General features: G+C 43.6%; 1 protein-coding gene across 6 annotated transcripts in view; it reads right to left on the bottom strand.

Annotated features, from left to right (window-relative positions):
• The window catches only part of LOC105491314 (PH domain and leucine rich repeat protein phosphatase 2), a 77,382-nt gene extending 56,630 nt beyond the window's left edge, over positions 1-20,752 (bottom strand). For 2 of the 6 annotated variants that reach the window (XM_071084879.1, XM_071084880.1), the window contains exons 1-3: positions 20,599-20,752; positions 10,559-10,848; positions 1,917-1,976 (exon numbers count right to left, since the gene is read on the bottom strand). In XM_071084879.1, the coding sequence (XP_070940980.1) occupies positions 1,917-1,976; positions 10,559-10,848; positions 20,599-20,697 (449 nt within the window). In that variant the 5' untranslated portion in view covers positions 20,698-20,752. Of the gene's footprint in view, positions 1-1,916; positions 1,977-10,558; positions 10,849-19,765; positions 19,890-20,598 lie in introns of those variants that run through there. The other 4 variants (XM_011757603.2, XM_011757606.2, XM_071084881.1 and 1 more) reach the window with 3 other exon arrangements.
• Positions 20,753-24,534: the final 3,782 nt, after the last annotated feature.

The raw sequence follows: 24,534 nt of genomic DNA, 5'->3' as shown, positions 1-24,534 counted from the left end.
CACTCTCACTGTTTTAAATCCTCATCATTATCATGGGAATAACAATACCTAACTTATAAGATGTTTAAATTTATTTATATACTTACAACAAGATACTATATAGTATGAAAAGTGCTTAGCAAAAGATCTCATATGTAGTAAGTGTTCAATAAGATGTTGACAATTATTATTCTAAAAACTTTTAAGACTAACAATTTTAGTTAGAATAAAAATAGAATATTTCTCCCATCTCAAACAACCACCAAAAGCAAGCATAGGAAAGTCCGTATGTGTTCAAAAGGTCTAAAAGAACATTTAAAGAACTCTGTTTAGAAAACTTAACAATAGCTGGGCGTGGTGGCTCACGCCTGTAATCCCAGCACTTTGGGAGGCTGAGGTGGGAGGATCACGAGGTCAGGAGATCAAGACCATCCTGGTTAACACAGTGAAAACCCATCTCTGGCTGGGCGCAGTGGCTCACACCTATAATTCCAGCACTTTGGGAGGCTGAGACGGGTGGATCACGAGGTCAGGAGATCGAGACCATCCTGGCTAACATGGTGAAACCCTGCCTCTACTAAAAATACAAAAAAAAAATTAGCCGGGTGTGGTGGCGGGTGCCTGTAGTCCCAGCCACACTGGAGGCTGAGGCAGGAGAATGGCATGAACCCGGGAGGCGGAGCTTGCAGTGAGTGGAGATTGCGCCACTGCACTTCAGCCTGGGCGACAGACAGAGACTCTGTCTCAAAAAAACAAAAAAAAGCCGGGCGCGGTGGCTCAAGCCTGTAATCCCAGCACTTTGGGAGGCCGAGGCGGGCGGATCACAAGGTCAGGAGATCGAGACCACAGTGAAACCCCGTCTCTACTAAAAATACAAAAAATTAGCCGGGCGCGGTGGCGGGCGCCTGTAGTCCCAGCTACTCAGGAGGCTGAGGCAGGAGAATGGCGGGAACCCGGGAGGCGGAGCTTGCAGTGAGCCGAGATCGCGCCACTGCACTCCAGCCTGGGCAACAGCGTGAGACTCCGTCTCAAAAAAAAAAAAAAACAAAAAAAAAAAAAAAAAAAAAAACAAAAAAAAAAGAAAATCCATCTCTACCAAAAATTCAAAAAACTAGCCGGGTGTGGTGACGGGCGCCTGTAGTCCCAGCTACTCGGGAGGCTGAGGCAGGAGAATGACGTGAACCCAGGAGGCAGAGCTTGCAGTGAGTCGAGATCGCACCACTGCACTCCAGCCTGGGCAACAGAGTGAGATTCCATCTCAAAAAAAAAAAAAATGAAAAGAAAACTTAAGAATTATATTAATAATAACTACAAGAAACATGATGCATTTCCCATCATGACAAAAAGATATGAACAATGTCTGCATTTTGTAGCTGAAGAATTAGAAAATGCTGTTGGCAACAAGCTGAACAACTACAAAGCTGAACATAAACAACTGTAACAAAACGATAATTTAGGAACAGAAATCATACTGATGTACAAAAAAGACAAAAATAAAACCACCACCTGGCCTCTCCTGACTGCTCAGTTCAGTATTTTAGCTTCCAGAAACTATCAAATAAACTCAGAATGAACTGCTACATGGGGAATGATCAAAGACCAAAAGCCTGTAATGACCAATAAAGACTGAATGAAAGAGAAATGGGAAATAAACTTTTCAGATTATGTAGACATCAATTACAATTAATCCCTAGCCAAACAAAAACCAAAATTTACAAAATTCATTGTCTATGACAACGTTAGGCATTTTCCCAGCACAATGACGGGATTCTTCTGAGAAAGATATGTTTTAAGGAGGACTTTTCATAAACTGCATCCTGGAGACAGGTCAACTAACCATACAATATGAATAAACTGATGGGAGGATTAACTTGAAGACAAGGAGAGTAAGGATATAAAGAGACAGATCTTCAAATGTTGAGGCGGATTGGACTTACTCTGTACTGCTCCAAAGAATGGGACTCGGAACAATGAGAAGGTGCATTCGTAGATTTAAGCTACATATGAGGAAGAATTTTAACGATTAGAGATGATCAACCATGAAACCAACTGCCTCTCAAAACTGCTCAGAGAGACCTGGAGAGCCATCTGTCACAGATATTTTAGAAGAAACACCTGTGAGAATCAAACTGGGCCAGATGATCTTTAGAGCATCTCAGAAATCAAGGGTCTATGAAGTATCTTAAGATACCTTCCTAATATAATATAAATTCTACCTGACCCCTACAGTTCAATGTATTTAAACACTATCATTCCATATAATGATCACATATTCAGGCCCAACAAATAATTACACTTTCAGGCTAAATCTCGTGTGCTCTATTTTTCTATTTCTCTTTAGAAAACTGAGAGAAATGGAAGCATCCTAATTCTGACATATTTCAGACGACCAAATGTCCTGACCTAAAAAGGCTCTGTAGATTTTGGAAACCCTCCTTATACATGTCTTTTTTTTTTTTTTTTTTTCTTTTTCTTTTTTTTGAGCTGGAGTCTCACTCTGTTGCCCAGGCTGGAGTGCAGTGGTGCAATCTTGGCTCACTGCAACCTCCGCCTCCCGGGTTCAAGCAATTCTTCTGCCTCAGCTTCCCAAGTAGCTGGGACTACAGGCCCACGCCACCATGTCTGGCTAATTTTTGTATTTTCAGTAGGCACAGGGTTTCATCATATTGGCCAGGCTGGTCTCGAACCCCTGACCTCGTGATCTGCCTGCCTTGGCCTCCCAAAGTGCTGGGATTACAGGCATGAGCCACCGCACCCGGACCTCCTTATACATATCTACCCTAAGAAAGTATTTTCTTTCTTCTAAGTAAACGAGTAGTATTTCAAGAAGTACAAAAACAAGTAAAATGAAGGACTAATTCCATTTACTCATTAAACTCATCTGCTGAAAAAAGTAGACAGTATTGGGGAGGGAAATGCTATAATGTGCTTACAGTTCAATTTTGTGTTTCAAAGTTCCAAAAGTTTAAGAGTCTGGTAATTAGCTATTTGTTAAATCTCTCACCAATCAAAGGGAAATTATATACTGCAAAACAGGTGTGAGAGAAAGTAATGCTGGCAACAAAAAGTTCTATTCAGCAACTGAATTACTTCTACTACTGCTTTAAGGAGACAATAGTTTTGGAGTAACAGCTCTGGTTTGCTTCAAATGCTTGTAAGAGCTACTACAGTACATGTAAATTTGAATATAGGTGCATATGGTAATTTCTCTCCAAACCAGCCAATGGACACAGCAATGCTGTTAACAGCAGATTATACCTCTTAGCCAAGAGTAGTATCATTCTGTATTATTTATTCTAAGCAGTCCCTGTAGTTAAGATATATGTAAGAAGAGAAGAGTAAATTTCATTCCAAGTATCATTTCACAAGAGTTTTAGTTAATAGTGGGGGGCGCCAAACCTTACACTTTTAAAATCAAACACATCGAATCAAAGACCCTAACAAAGAACAGTACTATGTTCTACATCAAATTCAGATTAAAACTCAATCCTTGACTGCCTATAATCCTTTACCTATAAAGGTAAAATCTGCAAATGTTAAAATCAATAATATAGATAATACAAATAGAAACAATAGGGATATTTCGATGAATGTTTATTTCATACCTGAAAGTGTTTAATTAGTACAAAACTGAAAGTGTTTAATTAGTACAAAACTATGTATATTAGTTTTGCTGAAAGTGTTTATTACAAAACTATGTATATTTTGCAAATAAGAAAAATAAGATTCAGAGTCACACAACTAGTACATAATGATATCAGGGTAGGAACCTGTGTCGGTTTCATAAAACCTAGGTTCTTTTTAGGCAAACCAAATTATTTTATATATAGTTAAAATAATTTAAACAGAAGAAAGCTCAAACCACTTTATGTGTTAACTTATTCACACCAAGAAACCTAAAAGAGTTACGTTTTAAAATTACCATTATTTCGATAAGTCCCATATGTCATGATTTAAGATACAATATTTTTTACGCACCACTGCTGAATAATAAAGAATACAGCTGGTCTTTGTCCCTGGTGCCTGGTAGAAGACTGTAATCCTTAGCATTTCCTAAATAACAGGAGTGTCTTTGTTATTCATGAGCCCCTTGGATCACCCCTCAATTTATGCTAAGAGATGAGAAGACTCAGGACAGGGGCTGGTCACCAGAAAAGACCAACCACCGTGTGATTAGAGGGTTGGGGCTCTGAGCCACCCTGACCTGGGTGAGGAAGCACAGGGGGCTGGAGATTGAGTTGAATCATGAGGTCAAAGATTCAACCAATCATGCATTCATAAAGAAACCCGAATAAAAATATTGTACTGAAGCTCAGTGGAGCTTTCTAGTTGATGAACTGCTCAATATGGTAGGAGGGTGACAGGCCTTGATTACACTGGGAGAGGGCACAAAGTTCCATATTTGGGACTCTTCTAGACCTCACCCTATGTGTCTCTTCAGTTGGCTGGTGCTGATTTGCATCAAGCTAAAACTGTAATTGTAAGTATAGCACCTTCCTGAATTCTGCCAAGTTCTTCTTTGTAGACAGTTGGTCAGAAGTGCAGCTGGAGTCTGAAGGGCAGTCTTGTTGGGGACCTTGCCCTTTAACTTGTGAAGTCTGCACTAACTCTGGCAGTCAGTGTCAGAACTGTATTACAGCAAGCCAGCTGGTGTCAGAATAACCATTAAGAAAGAAAAATCAGCAGGGCACAGTGGCTCACACCTGTAATACCAGCATTTTGGGAGGCAGCGGTGGGCGAATCCCGAGGTCACCGAGGTCAAAGCCTTTCTTTAAGGTGTCCACGCCGCCCCAATCCCGCTCAAAGCAGCCCTGAGAAACATCGCCCATTATCTCTCCATACTGAGGGAAGAGAGAGCCCCTCTCATATTGTTTTACGTTGTTTTATACTCAGAAAAGGAAAGAGAAGCAAAACTAAAGGCAGGTAGCCCAGCGCCTAGGAACCAGACTGGAAACCAGGCCTGGGCCTGCCTGATCTAAGCCTGGTAGTTAAAATTCCATCCCTGACCTAGCAACTCATGTTATCTACAGATTTTAGACACTGTATGTAAAGACACCGTGAAACCTCCCATTCTGTTCTGTTTCACTCTGACTACCAGTGCTTGCAGCCCCTGTCACATACTCCCTGGCTTGCTCAATCGATCATGACCCTCTCACAGGGACCCCCTTCCAGTTGTGAGCCCTTAAAAGGGACAGAAGTTGAGCACCTGATGAGCTCGGATTTTAAGACGTTAGCCTGCCAATGCACCCAGCTGATTAAAGCCATTCCCTTCACTACCTCAGTGTCTGAGGGGTTTTGTCCACAGCTCATCCTGCTACAATACCACCCCCAAAAATTTCTGCCACCCCAATACCCCACCACTATTTTGTTTTGTGTTTCTTATTAATATAAGAAGACCAGAATGTCAGGCCTCTGAGTCCAAGCCTGCCCATATACATCCAGATGGCCTGAGGCAACTGAAGAACCACAAAAGAAGTGAAAATGCCGGCTCCTGCCTTAACTAATGACATTACCTTGTGAAATTCCTTCTTGTGGGTAATGAGTCTCTGAAGCTCCCTCACTGAGCATCTTGTAAACCCCACCCCTGCCCACAAGAGAAAAACCCCCTTTGACTGTAATTTTCCACTACCCACCCAAATCCTATAAAACTGCCCCACCCCTATCTCCCTTTGCTGACTCCTTTTTTGGACTCAGCCCACCTGCACCCAGGTGATTAAAAAGCTTTATTGCTCACACAAAGCCTGTTTGGTGGTCTCTTCACACAGACGCGCTTGACAAAGAGATCAAGACCATCCTGGCCAACACAGTGAAACCCCATCTCTACTAAAAATACAAAAATTAGCTGGGCGTGATGGTGCGTGCCTGTAGTCCCAGCTACTCGGCAGGCTGAGGCAGGAGAATCACTTGAACCCAGGAGGCAGAGGTTGCAGTGAGCTGAGATTGTGTCACTACACTCCAGCTTGGACAACAGAGTGAGACTCCATCTCAAAAAACAAAAAAAAGAGAAAAATCTAGCCAGGTGCAGTAGCGTGACCCTGTAGTCCCAGCTACTCAGGAGGCTGAGACAGGAGAATCACTTGAGCCCAGGAGTTCAAGGCTGTTGAGTGTTATGATAGGGCCTGTGAATAGCCATAGTACTCCAGCCTGGACAACATAGCATGATTCAATCTCTATATTTTTTAAAAAAGAAAAATAAATTTAAAAAAATTCTGGCAATTAAACTGTAACCTACCATCAACTCTATTATATATGCTGATTTTGGAAGTTTTAAAATGTATAAAAAATGTTTCAAAATAAATTATTTACCTATATTCCAATTTTGTAACATATAAAGTACTCTTTAAAAATTTTTAAATAGTACAAAAATATGTAGGGAAAAAAACTCCTTTTCCCCATTCAGTGGTAATCAGTTCAGTACATATCCTAAAACAGAATTTTTCATTCCACCTTTATAATTTCAAAATATGGCAAACAAAATTTTAGTGACTCAGCAAACGGGAATCAGAACTCAGCATCCCAAATCCCAAGGGCGCTATTTTCTGTTATACACACCCTATTGGTTCTAAAATAATTTTAAAAGATAGCTACTGACTATTCAGAAATCTTAGTTTCTCTTCTCATCTGATAAACGAAAAAATAAAAATTAAAAAAAGAAAAACTTGGTTATTTTGATGACTAAGAATAAAAGTATATGACCATCAGCCAAAGGGCAATCCATGTTATCACAAATGATCTTAACAACTTCTCAGACAGGAGGCAATGATTACACTAAGCTTCACTAGTGAGTCATTTTTATCACTCAAAACAGTTCAATAGAAAAGTCAAGCCAAATATTTTAATTGTAAGCAGCAGCATATTGAGAGACAAGACCAATTTATCACCAGCCAGCTGCAGGAATGTGCTTTCAACCTGAACCCTCTGAGTCTATTTTCACATTTATTAAACAAAGGGAAATGGCCTCAGTGTTTCCTAATGGGGAAGTTTCTGACTTTTGGGGCAGGAAAATCCTTGGCTGTACAGTGTTGTCCGATACACATTTTTCTTTTTCTTTTTTTTTCTGAGACAGGATCTCTCTGTCGCCCAGGCTGGAATGCAGTGATGCAATCTTGGCTCACTGCAACCTCCGCCTCCCAGGCTCAAGCGATTCTCCTACCTCAGCCTCCCAAGTACTGCGTGCACTGGAACCACAAGTGTGCATCACCATGCCTGGCTAATTTTTTGTATTAATATTTTTGGTAGCAACAGGGTTTCACCATGTTGCCCAGGCTGGTCTAGAACTCCTGAGCCCAAGCGATCCTCCTGCCTCGGCCTCCCTAAGTGCTAGGATTACAGACTTGAGCCACTGCACCTGGCACACACACATTTCAATAAGCCTCTCTGGCCCTTGCCACCTAAATTCTGTAATTCCTCCCAGCAGTTATGACAACCCAAAAACCCTGTTCCCACACATATTTCCAAATGGCAAGGTGGGACGATTGTAGGGTAGATTTAGTTTCACCAGCAGATGGTCTCTAAGGTTTCTTCAAGCGCTAAAATTCTATAAATTAGTAATAATCTGGAGTTATATTTGAGTGATAACTCATGGTTGGAAAAAAAAAAAGTAGTAATGAATAACTCAGAGAAAATGTGGGGTAATTTTAATCCCAGTAATCCCATTTCCAGGACCTAGCCTAGGGAAATCAGCAGGGTGACAATTTATGGGCAATAGTTTAGTCAAAGCAACACCACTTCCAAGAGTTGCATGATTTCAAACAACTGAAATAGGTAATATTTATTGAGCACTTGTTAGGTGCCAGACATTAATCGAAGTACTTTACTTCCTTGCTATTTGAAGTACAGCACATCTCTTAGGAGCTTAATTGAAATGTACATTCTCAGGCCCCACCTAAACCTACTGAAACAGAATCTGTATGTGAACAAGCCCCACAGGTGGACAGTTTAAGCAGCACTACAAGTATTAATTCATTTAATCTTCATATCACGTATAATTAATTTAATCCTCATAACTCAATAATGTAAATATTACCATCTTCCATTTTACAGATTACTACACTGAAGCACAGAGCATTATATATAACCTGTATAGTAACTGTCGAAGCCAGGATTTGAACCCACACACTCTGATTCCAGAATCCAACCTCTAAACCATTATTGCGTATTATGTCTCAACTTATAGTGTATCCATACAGAGGAATATTCTGTAACTATTAAAACTGGTGTCTAAAGAACTTCTAATGACACCATGAAATTAAGATGATCCGGTCGGGCACAGTGGCTCACGCCTGTAATCCCAGCACTTTGGGAGGCCGAGGCGGGTAGATCACCTGAGGTCAGGAGTTCGAGACCAGGCTGCCCAACATGGAGAAACCCCATCTCTACTAAAAATACAAAAAATTAGCCAAGTATGGCGGTTCATGCCTGTAATCCCAGCAACTTGGGAGGCTGAGGCAGGAGAATCACTTGAATCTGGGAGGTAGAGGTTGCAGTGAGCCGAGATCACACCACTGCACTCCAGCCTGGGCCACAAGAGTGAAACTTCGTCTCAAAAAAAAAAAAAAAAAAAGAAAGAAATTAAGACGATCCACTAAGTAGACAGGATATAAAACAGAATATAATCACTACCAGATATAATCTAGGTCAAGGCTTTCCACCTGATAAAATTAGATCAGAGTCAGTGTTAAGATTTAGAAAAGCCTAAGGATCACCCAGTCTGATCCTTTCGTTTTACAAATGGATTTAGCAAATGTAGTTAACTGGTGAACAAGGAAAACATTCAAATGCTAATCTACTTTTTCAGGAATTAGTCCAAATCCTAAAAAGAACACATAGTAGATCTCAGTTTAGACTTTAAAAATGACATCAAATTTTAGCTCAGCTAAAGGTGTTACTATTATTACCACACTTCTAAGGTGTAAGTGGGAGCTTCCTTTTCACTTTCAACAGTATTAAATCCACAGCTTTGAATTCTGTTTCAAGACATTTTTGTAATGACAGGAAATGGGGAGGAGAGAAAAATCATGGTCAGGCATTTAAAGAGCTCTTATTTGACATATAATTCAAAGAACTAACAGTGATTTTCTTTAAAAAGCTGAATCAAAGAGTTCACATGCAGAGTATAAGACTGTTATAAAAATAGTTCCTTCACATTTATATAAAAATTTTTCAAGACACAAATGGCTTTTAAACCCATGAAAATATGCTCATTAAGATAAATGAAAATTAAAATAACAAAACAACAAAATTCCTATCACATTTGCAGAAATCTAAGTCACTTGGCCCGGAATGCTGACTTTATGATTCTCTAATTTTAAAACTGTTAACAATCATTTCTATTTACAAGCAAGTCTGAGCTCATGCATGTGTATGTCTCTATTTATATATAAAATTTAATACTAACATGTTTTTGTGAAAGTAAGGGGGAAACAGATATATTTTTATATTTCTGATGGAAATATAACCTCTATGAAGAGGAATTTAACAGTAACTATGAAAATTAAAAATGTGCATATCCTTTGACCCAGCTGTTCCACTTCCAGGAGTTTATCATACAGACTCTCACATATGAGAGATACCACAGGTACATGGATACTCATTGCAGCACTTCTTGTAGTAGCAAAGAACTGGTAACAACCTGAATGTCCATTAATAGAAGATTGGCTAAAATTATAGTAGACTCAAAATTGAACACTATTGCAGCCATTAAATAAATGACAACTATACAAATATTAACATGGAAAGATATCTAAAAGATACTAAGTCAATAATGTGTTGCACACAGCACCAGAGTTTTAAAATTTATAATACATGTAGAGAGACATACTCATGCATGGGCACATATACGCTTATAATTAAACAGAATACTCCTAGCATGCGTGAGAAGCTGGTAATAACTATCTTCAAAAACAGGCCTGGGTAGTTGGGGAATGGGGGACAGAAAAGTACATCTCACTCTATATCCTTTTTAAAATTTCATTCTATTTACACTTTTCAAAAAAAACAACTGTTTTTTGTTTTTGTTTTTGTTTTTTTTGAGACAGAGTCTTGCTCTGTCACCCAGGCTGGAGTGCAGTGGCACAATCTCGGCTCAACACAACCTCGGTCTCCCAGGTTCAAGAGATTCTCATGTCTCAGCCTCCTGACTAGCTGGGATTACAGGTGTGCACCACCATGCCTGACTAATTTTTATATTTTTAGTAGTGGCAGGGTTTCGCCATGTTGACCAGGCTGGTCTCGAACTCCTGACCTCAAGTGATACACTCACCTCAGCCTCCCCAAGTGCTGGGATTACAGGCATGAGCCACCGTGCCCAGCCAAAGAAATTTAACTTTTAAAATACTTATTTTTAAATTTAGATATCTGACCTATGGTGTATTCCAAATCAAAGAACTCTCAAATTTTCCTTGGTCAGTAGTTTTTAAATTCAAGATTCAGAAAGTCAGCCTTCCAAGGACAAATCTTGACGCCCAGTGAGTCTGTAATCAACACTAGTTCTGGCAGAATTAAAATCCTAAAGTCCAGTTCTAAGCAGAAACACTGTTTATATTACAGCAGAATTACAGTGATAAAACTGAGACCTCACCTGACCAGGTCTCCATGAAGCTGTAAATAAAGACTTTCTCTTCCCTCTCCAGCACATATTTCTGATGCTGGTGTCTCTACAGTGCAAAGGACGAGATGTAAGTCAGAGGAAGAGGAGGAGGAGGAAGAGGAAGAGGAGGTGGTGGTGGTTGTAGTGGCAGTGGTACTGTCTGCTCCATAAAGGTAAACACAGCCTCTCTTTACATCTTCTCTTAGCCAGTCTCTTTCTCGAGAACCAAACCTACTTCTCCTATTCAAACAATTTCTGCTCCCATTGCGTTTCATATTTCTCTAAAAAATATCAAGAGAAAGAAATCGTTAGCTAGAACATCTGACTGAATTAGACATTTCAGTCCTCACCCCACCTCTCTCTACTTTATATTCCCCAACACTCTGTTCATGTATCCCCTCCTTTTTGGCGCACTTTACAGCTGTCATGCTCATTCATTATTAACTCAGATAACTTAATTTTCTTTACTGCTGTGTTTCCATCCATCATCTTCTTTGACCCTCTCTTGTGTTTTTCAAAACGTGTCAAGAATAACAAAACATGGCCGGGCGCGGTGGCTCACGCCTGTAATCCCAGCACTTTGGGAGGCCGAGGCGGGCGGATCACAAGGTCAGGAGATCGAGACCACGGTGAAACCCCGTCTCTACTAAAAATACAAAAAATTAGCCGGGCGCGGTGGCGGGCGCCTGTAGTCCCAGCTACTCAGGAGGCTGAGGCAGGAGAATGGCGTAAACCCAGGAGGCGGAGCTTGCAGTGAGCCGAGATCGCGCCACTGCACTCCAGCCTGGGCGACAGAGCGAGACTCCGTCTCAAAAAACAAAAAACAAACAAACAAACAAAAAAGAATAACAAAACAGTGGGTTGCAGTGGCTCAGGCCTGTAAACCCAGCACTTTGGGAGGACAAGATGAGAGGACTGCTTGAGGCCAGGAGTTCAAGACTAGCCTGGGTAAGATAGCGACATCCCATCTCTACAAATTTTTTTTTATATTAGCCAGGCATGGTGGCACATGCCTGTAGTCCCAGCTACTTGGGAGGCTGAGGTGGAAGACAGATTAAGCCTGGGAGGTTGAGGTTGCAGTGAGCTGTGATTGTGCCACTGCAATCCTATCTGGGTGACACAGCGAGACCTTGTCTCTCAAAAATAGAAATTTTAGTATTTTACCTGGGCACAGTGGCTTATATCTGTAATCCCAGCACTTTGGGAGGCCAAGGCGGGTGGATCACTTGAGGTCAGGAATTCGAGACCAGCCTGGCCAACATGGTGAAACCCTATCTCTACTAAAAAATACAAAATAATTAGCCAGCCGTGGTGACACACGTCTGTAATCCTAGCCACCTGGGAGGCTGAGGTGGGAAGATTGCTTGAACCTGGAAGGCAGAGGTTTCAGTGGGCCAAGATAGTGCCACGGTACTCCAGCCTGGGTGACAGAGCAAGACTCCATCCATCTCAAAAAAGAGAAATGTTAGGCTGGGCAAGGTGGTTCACACGTGTAATCCCAGCACTTTAGGAGGCCCAGGTGAGTGAATCATTTAAGGTCAGGAATTCAAGACCAGCTTGGCCAACATGGTGAAGCCCTGTCTCTACTAAAAATGAAAGAAAAAAAAAAAAAAAAAGAAAAAAAATTAGCCATTAGCTGAGTGTGGTGGCACGTGCCTGTAATCCCAGCTACTTGGGAGGCTGAGGTAGGAGAATCACTTGAACCCAGGAGGTTGCAGTGAGCCGAGATTGTGCCACTGCACTCCAGTGTGGGTGACAGTGAGACTCCATCTCAAAAAAAAAAAAAAAAAAAACTTTTATCTATAAACCATACATAGTATTGTCTTATCTAATTTAAACTTCATCTAATCCTTAACAATATTTATGCTTCACCCTGTAATTTTGTTTAGTTCAATATTGCTTTAGAGATACAACTGTGTTAATATACCCAGTTCATTCATTTGAATAATATTCCCTTATACAAATACACCAAACTTTATCCACTCTCCTGCTGACAGCATTTAGTTTGCTTCCAATTTTTCACTGCTAGAAACAATTAAGCAATAAACATTTTTGTACATGTCTCCTTATGAAAATGTGTGTTTCTCCAGGGTCCTAACCCTTTGCTTTACATCCCAAATAAGCCAAGCGCAATGTCGGCACAATACTGCACAAATATACTTTCTATTCTTGCACTGTTTAAAACAAAACAAATTAATGTCGCATTTGATAATTTAAGTATGTGAAATTCATATATTGCAAAGTTATCTCAAAGCAAAAACAATTTCTACAGGTAATATGACAAGTTTCTAAAGATCAACATTTGCCTGCTCTATTTTTATGATGGGCTATGTCTGTTCTTTTTGATAAAAAAGAAATTTCCACTGACACTTCCACAGCTGCACCTCTCCAGCTTCATTCCCTACTACTGCCCTTTACTCCATGTTTCAATCACATCCAACTACTTGCAGCTCTCCAGACACACCAAATACACCACAATTCTGTGGCTTGTCTGAAATATCCTTCTTCATCTTGCACCTCATCCATATGACAAGTTGTTCTTCAAAATCCTACTCAGGCATCACCTTCTCTATGGAGCCTTCCATATCTCCTATCCTCATTCTCCCTAGACGGAATTAATGACTACCAGACATTTTTACTAGATAGAATTAACGAATTACCTAGACAGAATTAAGAACTTCTTCACCTTGAGTACACCTCTAATACCACATCTATGACAATGGGTTTTATTTATTTATTTTTCTTCCTCTTCTCCACTTCTAGCATGTCAACACCTGGGTGACACAGGAGTGTTTGCAGAACTCAGTTGACATCACAGAAATTTATTCCCAATCTGTACTTTAATCCAATTAGCTCTGGCAAGAAGCTGAACAAACTTGGGGGGGAAAACATCCCCATTTCTATGGAGAACCCTACATATTTGCAGCAGCTGCAAAGTGAATGGGAGTAAATAAAATACTTTTAGTAGTATTCCTCACTGGAAAATAGAAATACCTATAAATACAGCAAATATTATTTTTATAATTACTAAGATTAAATATTTGAAGGTAATACATTTCTAAAGATGGCGGAGACGGAGGAATGAAAAGTTAGCAGGTATTTCTATGTGGGAAGAAAGAAAAACCAGAGTAAGAATGGCTTTATTGTTTAAATGCAGACGAACTCAGGAAAACTGACTGTTTTGCAGATCTTGGGGATTCAGGCATTGCTATTCAAAACCATGAGGATTACTGATTCTAACTTTAGAGAAGTAGGATAAACCCCTGCTACAAGTGAGAACTAGTTTTCTCATCAAATGCATTTTCTCGAAGCTGAACATCTCTGAATGAAAGGGCATTCAAGTGCTCACTGCGTAAACATAGGCACTATCGTATTTGTACTACTAAATAATTTTAACCACTACTCAAATATTGCTAATAGTTAAATATTTAGCAGGTAAATACTGCTAAATTTTAAATATTCCTCATTTTTTAATATTTTGGAAAGATTAACTGGACCATCTGAAAACAGTATTCCATATAGTACAGCAATATTTATACGAAGCTCTGCATTCTGTACTCAGTGGAGAAGAAAGAATAAGCAGACATTGTTCCACATAATCAACAAAAAAGTCTTCTTCAGAAAACTTTCCAAGGTTGCTGGGCACGGCGGCTGACACCTGTAATCCCAGCACTTTGGGAAGCTGAGGCAGGCAGATCACGAGGTCAGGAGATCGACGTCATCCTGGCTAACATGGTGAAACCCTGTCTCTACTAAAAATACAAAAAAAATCAGCCGGGCGTGGTAGCAGGCGCCTGTAGTCCCAGCTACTCAGGAGGCTGATGCAGGAGAATGGCGTGAACCAGGGAGGCGAGGCTTGTAGTGAGCTGAGATGGCTCCACTGCACTCCAGCCTGGGCGACAGAGCAAGACTCCGTCTCAAAAAAAAAAAAAAGAAAAAAGAAAAGAAAAACTTTCTAAGGTCAAATAATGGTCCACTGACCTTCTAAATCTTAGAAAAGTCAAGGAAGACCCCAGGAAGTTTTGTTTGTTTGTTTTGAGATGAGGTCTCCCTCTGTCACCCAGCCTGGACTACAGTGGCGTGATCATAGCCCACTGCAGCTTCGAACTCCTGATCTCAAGTGATACTAAAGCCTTAGCCTCCAGAGTAGCTGGGACTACAGGCACATGCCACCACACCCAGCTAATCTTTTGTATTTTTTTAATACAAAAAAATGGGGTCTTGCTATGTTGCCCAGGCTGGTCTTGAACTTCTGGACTCAAGCAATCTTCCTGCTTCAGCCTCCCAAAGTACTGGGATTACAAGCACCAGCCACCACACCAGGCCTGATTTTTCTTCTGTGAGAAATTTTTTTTTTTTTTGAGATGGAGTCTCGTTCTGTCGCTCAGGCTGAAGTGCAGTGGCGCAATCTTGGCTCACAGCAAGCTCTGCCTCCTGGGTTCACACCATTCTCCTGCCTCAGCCTCCTGAGTAGCTGGGACTACAGGCGCCCACCACCACACCTGGCTAAGTTTTTGTTTTTTTAGTGGAGACGGGGTTTCACCGTACTAGCCAGGATGGTCTCAATCTCCTGACCTCGTGATCCACCCACCCTGGCCTCCCAAAGTGCTGGGATTACAAGCATGAGCCATCACGCCTGGCCCTGTGATGATTTTTAACAGTCATTTTTAGCACATAAATATTTACCCTAGATTATAAATTCCGTAAGGAACTTTACATTATCAAAACATACATGTGGCTGGGCACAGTGGCTCATGCCTGCAATCCCAGCACTTTGGGAGGCCAAGACAGGCAGACTACGAGGTCAGGAGTTCGAGACCAGCCTGATCAACATAGTGAAACCCCGTCTCTACTAAAAATACACAAAAATTAGCTGGGCATGGTGGCAGGTGCCTGTAATCCCAAATACTTGGGAGGCTGAGGCACGGAAATCACTTGAACCCGGGAGGTGGAGGTTACAGTAAGCCTAGATCACGCCACTGCAATCCAGCCTGGGCGACAGTGCAAGACTCTATCTCAAAAAAAAAAAAAAAAAAAACAGAACAAAAATAACAAAAAAAAAACCACATGCCTGCAATCCCAGCACTTCAGGAGGCCAAGGCGGGAGGATCACTTGAGGCCAGGGGTTCAAGACCAGCCTGGGCAACAGAGTGAAACTGCGTCTCTAAAAAAATTAAAATGAAATAAAATAAAGATTAAAACAACAACAAAATATACATGCTGTTGGTCATCATTTACCTCAAAGGATCTATCTCCTGTCTACATGATATACTCCACCCTAAGAAGATAGACTGCTAAGTTACAATTTCAGTAGATATCATTCTCTTAAACCTGACCAACGGTCACTTAAAAGGCCTGGATATTAAGCAAAGCAAAGGCTTATAGCAACAATCTAGATGGACTGTTTAGCTATTATGAGCCACTGCTGAATTGCCTAGTGTTTCCTTCTTCTCAAGAATGTCTTGCTCCACTGCTTAACATATCAGTAAACTGCTGGAAAAACCTTCCTAGCAGCCAGGACTGCAGATGACACTGTCCTCTGAGGTGCTTTCAACTTTTAGAATCACCATTCTACTGGAATTGCTAGGTTGAGAGAACTATTTTCCCCTCACTCTTATAGAACTGTTATCACAAATTTATTTAAAAGGGAACACAATTACAATCACCTCTCACATCCAACAAGTATACAAAGAGCGTATTTAAGATTTAAAGATCTTTCTAGCCGGGTGCAGTGGCTCATGCCTGTAATCCCAGCACTTTGGGAGGCTGAGGCGGGCGGGATCACCTGAGGTCAGGAGTTCAAGACCAGCCTGGCCAACATAGTGAAACCCCGTCTCTATTAAAAATACAAGAGAATTAACCGGGCGTGGTGGCACACGTGCCTGTAATCCCAGCTCCTCTGGAGGCTGAGGCAGCAGAATCGCTTGAACACAGGAGGTGGAGACTGCAGTGAGCCAAGATCATGCCACTGCACTCCGGCCTGGGTGACAGAGGGAGACTTCGTCTTTTAAAAAAAAAAAAAAAAAAAGGCCGGGCACAGTGACTCACGCCTGTAATCCTAGCACTTTGGGAGGCTGAGGCGAGTGGATCACGAGGTCAAATTGAGACCATCCTAGCTAACACAGTGAAACCCCATCTCTGCTAAAAATACAAAAACTTAGCCGGGCGTGGTGGCGGGCGCCTGTAGTCCCAGCTACTCGGGAGGCTGAGGAAGGAGAATGGCATGAAACTGGGAGGCGGAGCTTGCAGTGAGCTGAGACTGCGCCACTGCACTCCAGCATGGGCAACAGAGCAAGACTCCGTCTCAGAAAAAAAAAAAAATCTTTCTAGAAAGCAAAAGTCTTGAGGGTAAACCATTAATTAAGTACCCACTGCTTCAGTTTTATACTTTTGTTTGTTTGTTTTGAGACAGTGTCTCCGCCACCCAGGTTCAAGCCATTCTCCTGCCTCAGCCTCCTTAGTAGCTTACAGGGGTGTACCACCATACCTAGCTAATTTTTAAAACAATATATATTTTTTTCACTATGTTTCACTATGGGTTTCACTACGTTGGCCGGGCTGGTCTCAAACTCCTGGCCTCGAGTGATCCACCTGCCTCGGCCTCCCAAAGTGTTGAGATTACAGATGTGAGCCCCTGTTCCCAGACCAGTTTTATACTTTTAACTCTAAAAATAAACGTGATCTATGAGGGCAATGATCAGTCCAAAGGTCATATACTATTACACATTCACAGACAATAAAAAAATATACATGGTATAAACAGGGTCTGGTAAAGTAACTCTCCATATTCAGTTAGTTCTGTAAGAATGTGAAATATGGCCGGGTGCAGTGGCTCACGCCTTTAATCCCAGCACTTTGAGAGACTGAGGCGGGTGAATCATCCGAGGCCGGGACTTTGACACCAGCCTGACCAACATGGAGAAATCCTGTCTCTACTAAAAATACAAAATTAGACGGGCATAGTGGCACATGCCTGTAATCCCAGCAACTCGGGAGGCTGAGGCAGGAGACTTGCTTGAACCTGGGAGGCGGTGAGCCAAGATTGTGCCATTGCACTCCAGCCTAGGCAACAAGAGTGAAACTCCATCTCAAAAAAAAAAAAAACAAAACAAAAGAAAAAAAAATGTTAAATACTCTTAGGTAGAAGATGTTTCTGCATTTGAAACTGTAAAACAATATAGACTTATTATATCTGGGAATATACACATTATGAAATATTGTGAAAGGGGTGCGGAGGGGTGGGATGAGATAGAGGAAGAATATGTCAGTGCTTTAAAAATGTTTTGGGGCAGCGTGCGGTGGCTCATGCCTGTAATCCCAGCACTTTGGGATGCCGAGGTGAGAGAGCCTTTGAGACCAGGAGTTCAAGGCCAGCCTAGGCAACAAGGTGAGACGCATCTCTACTTCAAAAAAAAAAAATTGTGCCTGTGATCCCAGCTACTCAGGAAGCTGAGGAAAAAGGATCACTTGAGCCCACGAGGCAGAAGCTGCAGTGAGCCATGATCGCGCCATTGCATTCTAGCCTGGGCAAGAGAGGCTCTGCCTTAAAAAAATAATAACAATAATAACGTTTTGGGCTGGGTGCAGTGGCTCATGCCTGTAATTCCAGTGCTTTGAGAGCCCAACGTTAAGAGGATCACTTGAGGCCAGGAGTTTGAGACTAACATAGCAAGACCCCATTTGTACAAAAATAAAAATCAAAATTAGCCAAGCATGTGCCTATAGTCGTAACTACTTGGGAGGCTGAGGTACTTGAGCTCAGGAGTTTGAGCCTGGAGTGAGCTGTGATCACACCACTGAACTACTGTGTAGCCTGTGCTACACAATAAGGCTATGTCTCTAAAAAACATCTTTTTACTTTTTGGCATTAATTGTTTATACATACTTTGCTAAACACCCGAAACTATTCTTGAAAAAAAAAAATGAATCTCATGGCACACACCGACATTAGTTGTAACTTCATATCTTCTATAAGCTGAGTAAAAAACAGTTAATCATTACTTAAAAAAACCATAAACCCCAAATTGTAGGAAACATCTGGAAAACTTACAAACCTATGGTCCACCAATTCACTAAATCAATCTGGGGGCACATTTTGAAGGCAATTTTCCAGTATCCCAGGATAGACGGAACTGGATCTAGTCTGGCTTAGACTGGCTTAGTTATATTAGTCTTTTGACGAATATCTGTATTATTTGACAATAATGATGTTCATGATTTGGTATGAGGTATAAAAGAGTTACAAAAAAGAACGAAGTTTCTGAAGGGTCTTCGGAGAAAAATGGGTGGGAGACGACTCTTTCCAATTCAGAGTCTTCTACTGCACTACTTCTTTTCCAGCATCACTTGGCACAAAATTCAACCACTCAGCTACTTAAGAAAACTTCTGTGTGAGGCCGAGCGCGGTGGCGCATGCCTGTAATCCCAGCACTTTGGGAGGCCAAGGTGGGCGGATCACTGGAGATCAGGAGTTCAAGACCAGCCTGGGAAACATAGCAAAACACTGTCTCTACTAAAAATACAAAAAAATCAGCAGGGTGTGGTGGCAGGCACCGGTAATCCCAACTACTCAGGAGGTTGAGGCAGGAAAATCGCTTGAACCCTGGAGGCAGAGATTGCAGAGATCAAGTCACTGCACTCCAGCCAGGGTGACAGAGTGAGGTGTCTCAAAAAAAAAAATAAATAAATAAAAGAAAAAAAATGTTGAGAGGCAGTAGCACAAAAAATGTTTTAAATTTTACAGTTTATGGTTTTCCATGGATTCACCAGGTTCTATTATTGTTTTTCCGTGTTCCCACCTTTGTGACATCGTACTAACAACTTTCATAACATGGAAATACTGCTCAACCTCAATCCCAATAAACTACTACTTAATGTATTTTTAACATCATACGTTTTCATTGTTTTGCAATATATTTTTGAAACACATCAAATCTAAATTTTCTGTCCTTTCCATCCTTCTACTGGGCAAGTTTCATATCCTGAATTCCTCATGTAGAACTCTAGAAGGAATTCCATTCCACCTGCGTAAGGACATCTAGTTTACATATTTGACCTACAGAAAAATTTCTCTGCAACTCTGTCAAATGCTAGTAAAAAACTCCACCCAGTCAGCCTCCCACAACCCCTCCCTTTTACCATCTTCTCCTCCCCACTATCGCCACCCCACCTTGTGCATTCCTTCGTATTTAAACTTACTTGTCATCACCTTCAAGGTTCCACTCCCCTCTTGCCTGCATCTGTTTTCATATCCTCCCACTCCCCCAGTTCCTGCCAAGAAGCCCCGCTAGCTGCCTGTTGCATAACGGCTCCCCCACTCCGTCTCCCTGGGGAGTGGGCCCCGCTGCCGCGAGCAGGAATGCCCCTTTCGGCCCAGCCCCTCCTCCCTTCCGCATCACGCCCAGCGAGTCCCCGCGACGCAGCTCCAGCGGGAATTCTCTCTCCAAGCGGGGCGGGTCCTCCTTCCCGGCCGGCACCTCGCGTAGCGAGCCCCGAGGGCAGAGGAGCCGGCTCCACCCGGCGCGGCCCCGAGCCCTCCGCGGCGCCGGCCAATAGCCGCCGCCATCCTCCCGCTGGGGTGATGTCTTCAGGTGTCCAGGAGAGGAGAAAGCCCTGCGTACTTCCAGCCCTGCTCCTGTGCCAGGAGCCGGCCTCCGGGCCCCGAGCCCGGTGAGGCAGGCGGGGGCGGCGAAGGGTCCGGGTGGGCGGCGGCTGCCGGCAGCCCGAAGGCGTGGGCCTGCGAGGCGGGCGGCGCGCGGCCAGGGATGGGCAGCAGCGGAGGACCGAGGCGACCGAGGCGGCCGAGGCATGGACGGGGGCGCGGCGTGGAGGCCTCGGCGTCCCCAGCCGGGTGTGGGTCGGCCGACTGACTGACGTCGGGCGGGGGTCGCCGGCTGCCTCAGCCACCGCGCGGGGAGGGGGCGGGGGCGGCGGCGGCGGCAGCGGCAGCGGCAGCGGCCTCTACCCTCTCTCGTTCCCTCCCTAGTCCGCCTGCCCGCTCGCCGGCTCGCTCGTCCGTCCGCCCGCCTCACCTTCAGGACCCGGATCCCTCCTGGCCGGCGGCTCGCCGGCGCTTCGGGCGGCTCTGGGGGCTCCAGCGGGCCCGCAGGCCCCGGCTCCACCTCCCCCATCGGCGGCCCAGGCTGCACAGGGACGCCGGGCCCGCGCGACGGCGTGCGGAACCTCGGCGGCGCGCGCGAGCAGCCGGCGGCCCCGCCCCCCGCGGCCCGCCGGCTCCGCCCCTCCGGCGGCTCGCCAGCCCCGCCCCTCCCGCAGCCATGCCGGACCCGCCCCTTCCGCAGCCCCGCTGTACTTGCGTAGCTGCGGGCGCCAAGTGGCCCAGGCGCCGCCAAGCCGCATCCCAGCCGCCGCCCGCGTGGCATAACCTGGCGCCACCGCAGGGCGCGGGGCCTCCACTGCCCGCCGCCCTAGGCTTGGAGGACTAGAGCACAAGGAGGGTTATTTGCTGCTTTCCCCGCCCTCTAAGAAACCCGCAGGAGGAAGAAGCAGGTGGCGCCGGCACCTGTCAATTGTGACAGGACGCTGCCCTCCGCCCAGGGTGGCTCTTGTAACTTCCCTCACTTGCCAAGCCGTTGAACGAACTGTTGAGAATACTCACCTTGACAAGGCCTTTTCTCTTCCTTATCAGAGATGCGTGGGACCTTCTTAAGCAAATTCAACCCAACCTCGTACAAAACGTCAGGTCACCTCCCAACCATGTTTTAATTCCCTTTCCTCCTCCTGGAGCTCTGCTTCAAGCAGTAATATGGTCTGTGAGCCTTTTTATGATTTATTTGCAAGGCTGATTCAGAAAAAAAACTTTTAAAAGGTAACATTTTCTTTTCCTTTTCGTTGTTTGTTTTGTATTTTTCTTTTCGTTCTTTCAGTGATGGTAGTTTTGTGGCCAATGAACCAAATTTGGAGTCAGCCAACCTGATTCCAGATCTCCACTCTGCCCTTCTTTAGCTCTATACCCCTGTGCAAGTTACTTGATCTAAGCCTTTCGTTCTTAAGCTGTGAGACAGAGATTAAAATCTGCCAAGTAGTTATGAAGATTTAGTGCATGCAAAGTGCCTAACGTATAGTGGGGATTCATAACAGCCATTATAATTCTGAAATTCTAAATTGAAGATCCAATCGGTTTCTCGGAAAGTACTCTGTGAATTCCTCCTAAATTTTTCTAGGAAGGCTTCTAGACTTGCGGATTTTTAGGGCTTCACCTCGTACACAGGTTGTTGAATCTTCAAGTAACGTGTAAGAAATTAGACAGCAAAAAAAATAGTAATTTCTTCGCTTTTGAAGAACTATAATCCTAGTACTTTAGGAAGGCAATGCAGGCAGATTACTTGAGGCCAGGAGTTTGAGACCAGCCTGACCAACATAGCGAAACCCCTTCTCTACCAAAAATACCAAAAAATGAGCTGGGCAGGGTGGCGCACCCCTGTAATCCCAGCCACTTGGGAGGCGGAGGCAGGACAATCGCTTGAACCCGAGAGGCGGAGGTTGCAGTGAGCCGATCGCGCCACTGCACTCCAACCTGGGCGACAAAGCGAAACCCTGTCTCAAAAGGAAAAAAAAAAAAAAAATCGCCTATTATCCATTGCTTCAGTTTGCCTCATTCAGACTAACTATATGTCTAGAATACTTTAATTGCAGGCTTAGTACAAGACTTTTAGATTTAGCAGGGCAGTCTGTGTCCCCCATCTGAGATATGTATCTATTTGGAGATAATTTTAAATGCCAGGACCAAATTTGGCTCTTGCAGGTTCTGACCCCTTTCTGACCTACTTTCTCCCTTCACGAGTTAGCTTTGTATATACCAAACTTCCAATCTCCAGTAATCTTCATTTCTTGATCTCATGTTAATGCATTAAAAACAACTTGTCACTGTGAGCCTGGTTTAAGGGGGGAGAAAACTCTTAGGTCATCCACCTCCTGGATTTTCCTTCCACCTTGAAATTATGTTCAAGAAAGGTACTCAAAGTAGTTGGATTCCCATTTCAGTGCTTACTGGGTAATTTCTCCCAACAGGAAAACTGGTATATAACGAATAGGCACCAATATGGAGACAGAAGCAAGTTTTACCAAGGGCAGACAAGCAGTGATAAGAAAGAAATGTGGTTTAGAACAAGTGTTTCTGGCTGGGCGCAGTGGCTCATGCCAGTAATTCCAGCGCTTCGGGAGGCCAAGGAAGACAGATCACCTGAGGTCAGAAGTTCGAACCCAGCCTGGCCAACATGGCAAACCCCGTCTCTACTGAAAATACAAAAATTAGGCGGTGTGGGGGCGCAAGCAGGTAGGCCCAGCTACTCAGGAGGCTGGGCAGGCGAATCACTTGAACCTGGGAGGTCGAGGTTGCAGTGAACCAAGATATCGTGCCACTGCACTGCAGTCTGGGTGACAGAGGGAGACTCCATCTCAAGAAAAAAAAAAGGGTTTCTAAAAAGCCTTTATATATATATATATATATATATTTTTTTTTTTTTTTTTTTTTTTTTTTTTTGAGACGGAGTCTCGCTCTGTCACCCAGGCTGGAGTGCTGTGGCCGGATCTCAGCTCACTGCAAGCTCCGCCTCCCGGGTTCCCGCCATTCTCCTGCCTCAGCCTCCCGAGTAGCCGGGACTACAGGCGCCCGCCACCTCGCCCGGCTAGTGTTTTTTTGTATTTTTTAGTAGAGACGGGGTTTCACCGTGTTAGCCAGGATGGTCTCGATCTCCTGACCTCGTGATCTGCCCGTCTCGGCCTCCCAAAGTGCTGGGATTACAGGCTTGAGCCACCGCGCCCGGCCTTTTTTTTTTTTTTTTTTTGAGATGGAGTCTCGCTCTGTTGCCCAGGCTGGAGTGCACTGGCGCGATCTCCACTCACTGCAAGCTCCGCCTCCCGGGTTCACGCCATTCTCCTGCCTCAGCCTCCTGAGTAGCTGGGACTACAGGTGCCCGCCACCACGCCCGGCTAGTTTTTTGTATTTTTTTAGTAGAGATGGGGTTTCACCGTGTTAGCCAGGATGGTCTCGATCTCCTGACCTCGTGATCCGCCCGTCTCGGCCTCCCAAAGTGCTGGGATTACAGGCTTGAGCCACCACGCCCGGCCGTATTTTTTTTATTTTTGAGACAGAGTCTCGCTTTGTTGCTCAGGCTGGAGTACAGTATGGGCACAATCATAGCTCACTGCAGGTTCAACCTCCATGGGCTCAGGTGATCCTCCCACCTCAGCCTCCCAGTAGCTGGAACCACAGGTGAGCACCACCTACGCTTGGCTAATTTTTGCATTTTTTGTAGAGATGGGGCTTCACCATATTGTCCAAGCTGGTCTCGAACTTCTGAGCTCAAGCCATCCGCCCACTTCAGCCTCCCAAAGTGCTGGGATTACAGGTGTGAGCCACACCTGGCTGTAAGAGCCTGTTTCTTGAAGCATTATACATTACGTTTTCCAGATTGCATGAGTAGAAGCTCTTTATTGACTGACTACACAAAAGGGAAAGATCTTGTTCCAGAACTAAAGTTGAAGCTCATGCTGGGGAACAGCAGTGGTGAATAATTGTTTAATTCAAGGAATAGTGGGCAAAAGCATTGTTATTTACTTCTTCATTCTGGCAACAGTAGTCCCTCTTTCAAAAGGGAAAACATGGAAAAAAAAAAAAAAAAAAAACCCCATCCACCCAAAAGTTTCAGGGGCTAATTTATGCTGTAACTACCTTTAATGGTTCCCATGATTTAAGATCCAATTCAGTAGTGACAACCAGTTGATTTTTTTCAAATCATGTAGTGCCATTAACATTTTATACTTTGTTTCAAAGGTCACATAGTGATGTTCTCCCCCAGTTCAAGGCAGTGTGTATTATGTATGCCAAGGGTTATGTAACTACAATTTCTGGAAATGGTAAACAGCTGAGACTAACCCTAAAAATAAATTCCTCTGGGATTTTTTTTATGCGAAAATTCATCTGCCCTCACTGCAGGTTCATCATT

This window comes from Macaca nemestrina, chromosome 18 (genome assembly GCF_043159975.1).
Source record: "Macaca nemestrina isolate mMacNem1 chromosome 18, mMacNem.hap1, whole genome shotgun sequence".
NCBI lineage: Eukaryota > Metazoa > Chordata > Mammalia > Primates > Cercopithecidae > Macaca > Macaca nemestrina.
This window is presented reverse-complemented; position numbering and strand designations above follow the sequence as displayed.